Here is a 10,904-nt window from a genome sequence, read left to right as displayed (position 1 = left end):
TTTTCGCTGACCGACAGCTCCCCAAGGCCAAACTTAGAAGAGAGAGAGAGAGAAAAAAATCGCTTCCTTTTGCCCCATCTTCCTTTTCGGGGCTTTACAGCGTGTCCGTCAGACATAATCTCATAATCTCTAGGTGGCCTTTCACCCGCCTGATGTGCTGTGAAATGATTCCTCTAGGCCCTCTAGGGTGATCGCTCAGCCTCCCCCAGGCAGCGGCGAAGCCTGGACTATGATCAACCTCGATTTTGATATCTGTGTGTCCGTCTTTTCTACAGATGAGGCAGAGCGCCCAGGCGTTTGATATCTGTGTGTCCGTCTCTTCTACAGGCGAGGCAGAGCACGCAGGCGGGGGTTTATTTAACCTTCACCTCTAAATATTCACCCTTTCAGGTACCTGGTGGTGTTCTGATCCTCTGCTACGGGCTGCGAAGACGGTCTTTGTCTGCCGCGTGACGGGTGTGAACGCGATGTAAAAGCGCGTCCTCTCTTCACCAGCTTGAGTGCTGATGGTTATTGTCCTTTCCACTCCTCCCAAGACCCGAGGAAATTGATTTAGAGCTGCGGTTAAATGCCTCCTCTAAATCATAATGATATGCTTAGGTATTGATCATTCCTCCTGGCCGTGTTTGGAGAGTAACCAGTGGCCTCGTTGCCAGAGTTTTTATCCCCCCCCCCCCTTCCCTAAGCCCCGCTGAAGGGCCTAACGAGGGCACAGGAGGTCTTAATTGAGATTTGCATACATTACCGCCTCACAGAGAAAGTGTCAGAGGGGCCTCGCTCTCTCTCTCATCCCTCCTGTTCTCTCTGTTCAATCCAGGGCCCCCGCAATGAGAGCAAACCCCTTTACTGCTGGCGTGAGGGATAGAGGGGTGGGGGGGGGGGGGGGAGTTGGCTGGAAAGACTCTCAGAGCTTCTCTCTGAGGCTCCAACCAAAATGTCTGATATCTCTCCCAGACCCCGTCCGCCCGTCCCCTGTCTCTCCCCTCATGGTCAAACCACTGTCAGATCTAGAGCCAATTTTCTCTTCGTGTATTAAAAAATGCATTACGTCGTGTTTAAAAATGGAGTGGGCTGCAAGGGCGCCGTGCACGCACACACACACACACACACACACACGTCACACACACACACACACACACACACACACACACACACACACACACACACACACACACACGTCACACACACGCACACACACACACACACACACACACGTCACACACACACACACACACACACACACACACACACACACACACACACACACACACACACACACACACACACACACACACACACGCACGCACACACACACACACACACACACACACACACGTCACACACACACACACACACACACACACACACACACACACACACACACACACACACACACACACACACACACACACACACACACACACACACACACACACACACACACACACACACCAGCGCCATATAAATCAACCTGCCACACGACCCTGGAGAAAGTGCAGAGTAAACAAACGGTTCTTTTCCCAGGACTCTCATGGGACTGCAGATCCTCATCGATCACAGCCAGGCCTCAGAGATCAGGCGACTCTGAACATTACGCGGTGGACACTGTGTGTAGACATGAGAAAGAGGGTTCGCACCCCCAGAGCTCCACCCTTACACTAACATCCACGGCACGGCAGTGGAGACAAATTACTACTTGAGCGAGAACAGATCCATCTGAGATGTATGCTGCTTCCCGGCGCTAGGAAGGGGTTAAAAGACAGGCTGGTATAATGTGGTTTAGTGTGTCAGTGTCTGCAGCCTCCAGCCTCCTCGCCCACGACCGCCTATCATGAGCCTCCGATACCCGTACAGGTAAGCAGTCAGGACTGTAACACTGCATGAAGATAATGTGGGTGTAAGAGTGTGGAATATGGACTAATGTGTTCTCAGTCCGACCCTATAAGCGGTTACTCTGCTCTGCCTAAGCGGTCTGTGGCCGGAGGTACCCGTGACTCCGTGAGTAAATGTCAGCTCCGTCTGCCTCCGCAGCCCCGCTCTCGTTACCGACATCATGAGATGCCACGTGGCACTACGATCCAGCTGAAAGACGTGTTATACTGTGTGTGGCTCGTGGTCCAGGACCAGTTTGGTCTGTTGAGTCCCCACGTGGTTGGGTTTGATAGTGGAGTAATCGGAACTGATCCTAAATCAGCATTGCAGCAGAGATGGAAAGCAGAGTGTGCTGTAATGAGGCCAGTCCCGTATGACCTACATTCCTCTTTGTATGACGATGAGGAACACGGAGACACGCTGCCGCAAAACAAGCCCTCCTCCAACTCTCAGAGGGAGAGAGAGAGAAGAGAGAGAGAGAGAGAGAGAGAGGAGAGAGAGGGAGAGAGAGAGAGAGAGAGAGAGAGAGAGAGAGAGAGGGGGGAGAGAGAGAGAGAGAGAGAGAGAGAGAGAGAGAGAGAGAGAGAGAGAGAGAGAGAGAGAGAGAGAGAGAGAGAGAGAGAGAGAGAGAGAGAGATTGTGTTGGGCTCGAGCATCCAACACAATCTGCCATGCTGCTGACCATGATGGCCGTGTCAACTTGCTGTAATTAAGAGATAAGGGAGACCTAGGTCCACCCTGAGAGTGCTCTCTGTATAAATAGAACATCCTTGGGTGGCTCTCCTTGAAGTTGACACTTTCAGCACGATTAATGAAGCGAGTCCATTTCCACCCCCTCCGCCTGCCACCACCCAGGACACATGTATCAGCAGGACAATGTGTCCACCATCACCCCCCCCCCCCCCCCTCCACCATCACCACCATTACCCCCCCCCCCCCCCACCACCATCCCCACCACCACTAGTCCCCCGCGTCCACCCCACTCCCACCATCACCCCCCCTCCCTCCACCATCACCACCATTACCCCCCCCCCCCCCCACCACCATCCCCACCACCACTAGTCCCCCGCGTCCACCCCACTCCCACCATCACCCCCCTCCCTCCACCATCACCACCATTACCCCCCCCCCCCCACCACCTTCCCCACCACCACTAGTCCCCCGCGTCCACCCCACTCCCACCATCACCCCCCTCCCTCCACCATCACCACCATTACCCCCCCCCCCCCACCACCTTCCCCACCACCACTAGTCCCCCGCGTCCACCCCACTCCCACCATCACCCCCCTCCCTCCACCATCACCACCATTACCCCCCCCCCCCCACCACCATCCCCACCACCACTAGTCCCCCGCGTCCACCCCACTCCCACCATCACCCCCCCCCCCCCCACCACCATCCCCACCACCACTAGTCCCCCGCGTCCACCCCACTCCCACCATCAATCCCACCACCACCACGACCACCCCACCGCAAACACCACCATCACCAACCCCACCACCACCACCACCACCCCACCGCAAACACCACCATCACCAACCCCACCACCACCACCACCACCCCACCGCAAACACCACCATCACCAACCCCACCACCACTACCCCCACCATGACCAACACCACTACCAACAACAACAACCACCCCACCACCACCCCCAACCGCACTACCACATACACACACACACACACACACGCACACGCACACGCAGGGAGCGAAATTAACTTTTTGACTCACCGGCCAGTGGCGGGTAGATGGGAAGAGTCTACCCGCCAAGCATATTTTTTACCTGCCAATATATATTTTATATATACAATTTTTTTTTAAATAAAAAATATATTATATAATCATACTTGTAGTTGTATTATCTGCGAGACATCGCCACCACGCAATAAGTCAAAATGCTTGCTATCTGCAAACAGCTCCACTGTCTGTTTTGGCTGTGTTGCTCTTCTAGAAAAATAATCCTTTCAGGGTTGCCTATTGAAATACTGTACACTTTCCTACTGTACACTTTCCTGATTAATTGAAATGGGGGACCCTGATGTAAACAAGACGAAAGTCTTTCTCTGGTCTGCATCCCCTTAACAATTGTGTGTATTGAGCTGTACTGTATTGTACCCATTCTGCAATCTGTTAATAAAGTTTTCAATCAATCAATCAATCACACCTCCAGTACAGAAACATTGTTTGAGTTTGCGTGTCAGGTAGACCATTGATTGACAGTCGAGTCTGCCAATTACATCACATCGCTTGCACTCCGGTGCTGCAGCTGGACCCATTGCCCACCTCTGCTGTTGATAACGCTAGCCAAGTTATTATACACACAGATACACAGTGGGCCAGTGACTTTGGTGTAGGGGTGTAACAATGCATCGATCCTAAGGGGAAATTCAACTGCATCGATTTGAAAATGTTAGAATAGATTAATTTTAATGTGTACACGTTATGTTATTGTCATGTCCGTTACAGCCAACACACCGACATACGCTACTGCATCAACGTTATGATTAACAAAGCAAGGCATTCGTTTTGTTGCATTAACGTTATATTACTATTGCTATCGATAAATCTAGGTGTTCTAAAATCTATTGCTATTGGTAAGAGAGACTATAATAAGTTGGTGTCTCGGAAAACGAGAGCCCTGATCGCGGAGTTTCAGGAAGTAAACAAGAAAAATGAGAGCTTCCGATTGGTCATTTGCTTTATTTCCCATGAAACCAGTCACTTCACTCTACTGTGATTGGACCGTTGGCTTGAGTGCAATGTGGGACTTGTAGTTTTTTAACGATCTCGCAGCGGAGGAAAAAAAAGACGAGAGAGGCTATAATCTGTATTCGCACAGCGTGCGCGTAATTGATTTTTACCGTTCGCATACAAATATTTTTAGGGGCCTGCTTATGAACTACACGTCTACACGCCACACGGCGGGCAGCCCTCTAAGTGTCATGCGCCAAAGGTAAAAACAGACCGCCCCTGGCGGGCGGCGGGCTTTAGTTTCGGTTCAGGACATGTCATATATGTCCTGATGAATTGAAAATGGGGGACCCTGATGTAAACAAGACGAAAGTCTTTCTCTGGTCTGCATCCCCTTAACAATTGTGTGTATTGAGCTGTACTGTATTGTACCCATTCTGCAATCTGTTAATAAAGTTTTCAATCAATTCAATCAATCAAACCCTGCGCACACGCACACGCACACACACACACACACACACACACACACACACCCCCCTCCACTCCCCAGCCCAGCTCATCCCAAGCATGAGGCTGCATACTAAATAATCATTAATACTCAGACACTGCTGAGAACTTGACCCCTTTAAATGTCAACGACCCTCTAAATGATCACCTGTAATTGACCCCGAGGGAGGGCGCTAATCGTGCCCTGGCTCTACTGTCGCGCAGCAGGTGTGCATATGGACCAGTGTGGTGTGCGTGCTGCGGGCTGAGATTCTACACCGTCACCCCCCCCCCCTGGACTCTGCTAATACCGTCTGACAACAACACAGAGGGACCAAGCGCATGCAGCATCGCCCTTTGTCTCAATTAAAAACCCATTTTCATATTTCTCACTGACTACCTAAATGAGTCTCGGCGAGTAAACACCCCAAAATATGAATAAAAAGCAGGCTCCTCTGGCAGCGAGCAGGGCTCCCCAGAGGCGCGGCATGTCCCTTAATGAACCTCCAATTAGGAGGGAATGAGCCCTGGGCTGCGCTGTCACACTGAGGAACCTTCAAGTGTGCTGAATGCTAAGCAGCCACAGCACTCTGTGTACCCCTTCAGAGGGCACGCAGCTTCCCAGACGACAACAGGCAGCGAGCACGGAGAGAAAAGTGGACCAACGTAGCCGAAAGGCCACTCGGCACACAGCAGGTGTTGTCGTAGCTCCAAGTATGGAACTCACACGGAGAATGGAGCTCAGGAACTCAATTTTGGTGAGGCAGTTAGAGCAATTGGCTGGCTGGCCGCCAATTCCCAAGTGCTGGTTGGAAGCCCAGGTGGGAAGGAACATACTCCTGTTGCCCCCGAGGCAAGGTACTTTAATTAGTTCACTCAGTATATATTGGTGAGCGTGATGCACTCTGCTCCGTTCAGCCCCCGCTAGCTCACTAGGAAAATGTGGATAGTCTCCGATGACTTCGCTCTGCCACGCAAAGCCATATATCATCTTGGTCCGTTTGGTCCAAGAACGTGCGGTGAATCTAAACACTCTGATCAAGGCCTCCGGGTGGTGCTCTGTTGACTCGTTAAAGCAACGAGACCGTGTGAATCCCCCCCAGGGCAGAAGTCCTCTGACCAGGCAGCTGACACACTCCTAAACAATAGGCTGATTAACCGGAGAAGGCTCCCAGTCAGGACAACCACACAGTCAGATAGAGACCGACCATGTGCTGTCAACAGCACTGCAGGCAGCATTAATACTATGCCAGCTGGGAACCCATCCAGAAATTCCTTCAATACTATCAGACGCTCACCCTGGTATGGTGAAATGAATTCCCCCAACCCCTTAGATAAGAGAGATTGGACATGGGGAACGACACTGAAAGTCCCTGCTATCTCCCTCCAGCCTCTTGGCTGGATCAACTAAAGGACATGTGATAGAGGGGGGGTCTTGGACCGTATCCAGCACAAGTGTGTGATCCTCCACATTCTCATACATGAGAAGCTCCAGGGCAGAGATTCTCACTTAATTGTGTCGGCACCTCTATGTGGCTGAAGTGAAGATACAAACTAGCTGCATGGGGCCGGATCGATATGGGGGCCGAGCAGACGGTCGATGCTGCATTGATCCCTTGAAGTCCCGGCTCTTTAGTCCTCTGGATTCCAGGGCGTCGTGGAGGAGGCAGGGGCGTGCAGTAGCAGAGAACAATGAACACATAAACACTTCCCTCAAAGCCGCCTGTTAGGAAACTCCCAAACAAGGCTGTCTTCCCCGCGGGGAGATTCAGAGGATGATGTACGTCCGGCGAGGCTTTCCACAAAAAAAGAGCTATAACTCAATTCAAGTCTAAACATTTAATAATAATTACGATGACAATGGGGGAGATTATGTGATGCCACTTAAAGCTATTTCACCCGTAATGCTCTTGGTATGCCTGAGCCACGGGGCTGGTAATCAATTTACAACAGATTGTTGTACAACAGACCGGGAACCGCTTTTCCACAATGCCATTAAAAACACTTGTGATGGTAAAATATTATCATGTCTTGTCTATAGATCTGTGTTAAAATACATATTCGATCTCTGATAGCCTTGACTAGTTTAATATGGATAACTAGCTACTAGTGTTTCTTAACAGTGTCTCTTAAATACAGCCAAAGGGCCAGGAGACATGAGAGGTCCAAGGTTCTTTTCCTCTCCAGTTCTAATGTGAGACATAACAAAGCCCCTAGAGCCCCACTATGACATTTTTTGTTTACCTCTGGGTACCTTATGTACGTCATAGATTATGTATTTAATGTAAGTCTGATCAGACCTCTTTGTCACTTTCTGGTCAGACGCTTGTGTGTCTCTGACGATAAACTGATAATTTTCTTTCTATGGCCATGGAAACAGATTAATAAACTATCTTCTATTTTTTTTATACAATTGACTCATTCTGAATTTCTACAGCTTCAGTTTGGCTCATTTGAAATATTCCACAACACACTGTTGTTTTGGGCCAGCGCTTCACCTTTGGACGAGAAGCGGTTGAGAAGTTACTAGGATCTTCTCTTTAGGACGTTGTACAATTTGAGATTATGTCAGGCTATTGTCTTTGTCGGGGACACCATATAAACAGAGGTCACCTCGCAGATGGTCTCGGCGGAAGTAAACTATGGAAGAGAAGAGTCCCCATTTAGAGGAAAGGCAACGCTCTCTGCCTCAGGGGACCCAACACAAAGGGGACAGTTAGCAGAGTAAACAGTCAGGAACACAGGAATACACAATCTATATACATCTATCTATCTATCTATCTATCTATCTATCTATCTATCTATCTATCTATCTATCTATCTATCTATCTATCTATCTATCTATCTATCTATCTATCTATCTATCTATCTATCTATCTATCTATCTATCTATCTATCTATCTATCTATCTATCTATCTATCTAGCAATGTCTTTCTTTTTTTTATCCACTTTTTCTCCTTATTTTTCTCCCATCCCAATTTCGTAATGCCAATTCTTCCCTCCCCTGTCTTGAAAGTAGCTAGACTATGCCTCCCACTGGTCGGCTGTAGTGAGGATAGAAGCCTTGCATCACGTGTCCCCTCCTGTACACGAGGAGGCAGCCTGTCGCATCTTTTCACCAGACAGCTCGAACTCTCAGTGGCGAGGAGTAACGCGTGGGAGGCTCACGCTGCCCCCGATACTTCCTGTTTCTGCTGTACAGGCGTCACCCAACCGACCTGTAGGAGTCGCTGTCCACAACGTCCAATCCCCACCCACCGGCTTTCCCACCCTCTATCTATCTAACAATGTCTTGACAGAGAACTGATTAATGTCAGTTATTACTTTCTTAGGTGCAAAACGTGCCGTTTTGATAAATACTCTTGGGGCTTTTCAACATATGCTGGAGACCTTCCAAGACATTAGGTCCACATGTGTTTGGTGAGGGAGGACGTCGGTCTCCAAGGCAACCCGGATATGGGGTGAGAGTGGCCTTTGTCTGCTCCAGTGGTGTTTTGCGTCCCCACTTAGCACTAGTTCCTGTTTGAGCAAACAAAAGGGAACAGAGCCTCTTGCACTTCAGGGCAGCGGGACAGCTTGGCCAACCATTTGTCTAATGAGTGATCGCTCACACCCTGTTACCACGGCCATATGCTCGTTGGAAGAAAGCCTTGTCGCGGTGGTGACGAATTCCCCCAAACCTGTTTACCAGAAGGTTCTCTTCAAGAGTCTGCTTTTTGAACATGCACATTTGAAGCTCAATGATAAGAAAAGAAACATAGCAAAAACAACAACAACAACAACAACAACAACAACAACAACAACAACAACAGCAGCAACAGCGAGGCCTAATTTGTGTTACAGGCTCCGCTGCAATGCAATGCAGAGATCAAAACAAAGCCTTGAGGATAATGTGCGTGTATGTTTATGTTTGCGCGAGAGCCTCGGATGAAAAGGATATCCGCGGATACCGGAGGCGTCCCGCAGCAAATATAAAATTCATGGGAATAATCAAAAGTGTGTTCGTTCCTTTGCGTTATTGGAGGGCACAACATGCATTATTCTTTTATCCTTCTTGATCAACAGTTGCAATGGGTGTCCGGAAGTGCCTTGCGTGTTATTAATGTATTCATGTGATACAGGGACTTAAGCTTGAAACATTGACACAATTACATACAAAGGTTATTCTGGCTCGGCAAAAGCACTTGGATACATCACTTGGCTCAAATCGGCATTGCAATAAAAATGTATCACTGACTCACTGGCCAATAGTTGCGTGGGGGGGGGGGTGCAGGGTTCCTACCATATCCATCACACGTTAGTTTGTCTTGTTGCTTGTTTTCATGGCTATATCCTTCGACTGGCTACAGACGAGGTGTCTTGGGTCTCAAGGCCCCTTTAACCTTTCAATCTATGCAAGTTTGCCGCCCCTGCGTGCGGTGAATACTAATGCTACAAATGCCAATGCAGATCAGAGAGGCACACAAAGAACGGCACTGGCCTGCCGGTGACGGCGAGGGACAAAAGCCCTTTGGGCCGTCTGTGTGTACAAGGACCAACTTCACACAGCGTCTGTGTGGACGAGGACCAACTTCACACAGCGTCTGCGTGGACGAGGACCAACTTCAGACCAACTTCACACAGCGTCTGTGTGTACGAGGACCAACTTCACACAGCGTCTGCGTGGACGAGGACCAACTTCAGACCAACTTCACACAGCGTCTGTGTGTACGAGGACCAACTTCACACAGCGTCTGTGTGTACGAGGACCAACTTCACACAGCGTCTGCGTGGACGAGGACCAACTTCACACAGCGTCTGCGTGGACGAGGACCAACTTCACACAGCGTCTGTGTGGACGAGGACCAACTTCACACAGCGTCTGCGTGGACGAGGACCAACTTCACACAGCGTCTGCGTGGATGAGGACCAACTTCACACAGCGTCTGCGTGGACGAGGACCAACTTCACACAGCGTCTGTGTGGACGAGGACCAACTTCACACAGCGTCTGCGTGGACGAGGACCAACTTCACACAGCGTCTGCGTGGACGAGGACCAACTTCACACAGCGTCTGTGTGGACGAGGACCAACTTCACACAGCGTCTGCGTGGACGAGGACCAACTTCACACAGCGTCTGCGTGGACGAGGACCAACTTCACACAGCGTCTGTGTGGACGAGGACCAACTTCACACAGCGTCTGTGTGGACGAGGACCAACTTCAGACCAACTTCACACAGCGGCCTCGGCCTGTTGACTGTCTTAACAATGGCTTCCGTGCTTTTGCAGTCGGTGTGCCTTGCTAGAACAAGCCTGTCAACACGCACTCTCTGCTGTTTCTATCCCGGGTTTAACAAGGGTCTGCTGGAGAGATGACTCATTCGCGGGGCTGGGAGGGAAGCGGGGAGAACGAACGGCAGAGATGCATTTAGCAGAGTAACACCGAACAGTGGACAGTTTTATAGATGAAAAATGTAATGTCTCTTTTAGAGGGATGCCTTATTAAAGATACAATGTTGAAGTTACGCCGAGAGGCTGTGTGACAGCTTCCTGACTAGAATAGAGGAAAATAATACCATGTGTATCTGCTGTTGCCTCTTCTTTGTTCAGGTGAAGTTTTCTTGGTTTCCACGCCTCGCTTGTTTTCATGAGCTGTTGGGGAGAAGAGCAAAGAAAGTCAGGAGGTCAGGAGCTGAGCTAATAATGAGATGAACAAACATTGAGGCACCGACACGAAGCCATATAGATGGAGAAGCAGCAGTCTTATCTAATTCGTAAGCTCAGCATAGAAGGAGTAGGGTTTGGGGAACACAGCGAGAGATACGATTCTAGGACATTTAAATGACCTGAGTTTGCATTTCATTATTTAT

At 49.7% G+C, this 10,904-nt stretch overlaps 1 protein-coding gene across 1 annotated transcript in view; it reads right to left on the bottom strand.

The window, feature by feature from the left end:
- The window catches only part of LOC311245116 (tetraspanin-18B-like), a 36,327-nt gene extending 25,639 nt beyond the window's left edge, over nucleotides 1-10,688 (bottom strand). Inside the window, 1 exon segment of the mRNA XM_084334906.1 lies at nucleotides 10,611-10,688. Coding sequence (XP_084191032.1) covers nucleotides 10,611-10,613 — 3 coding nt within the window. The 5' untranslated portion in view covers nucleotides 10,614-10,688.
- Nucleotides 10,689-10,904: the final 216 nt, after the last annotated feature.

Source organism: Notolepis coatsorum (assembly GCF_963971535.1).
Source record: "Notolepis coatsorum genome assembly, chromosome: 18".
Taxonomy (NCBI): Eukaryota; Metazoa; Chordata; class Actinopteri; order Aulopiformes; family Paralepididae; genus Notolepis; species Notolepis coatsorum.
This window is presented reverse-complemented; position numbering and strand designations above follow the sequence as displayed.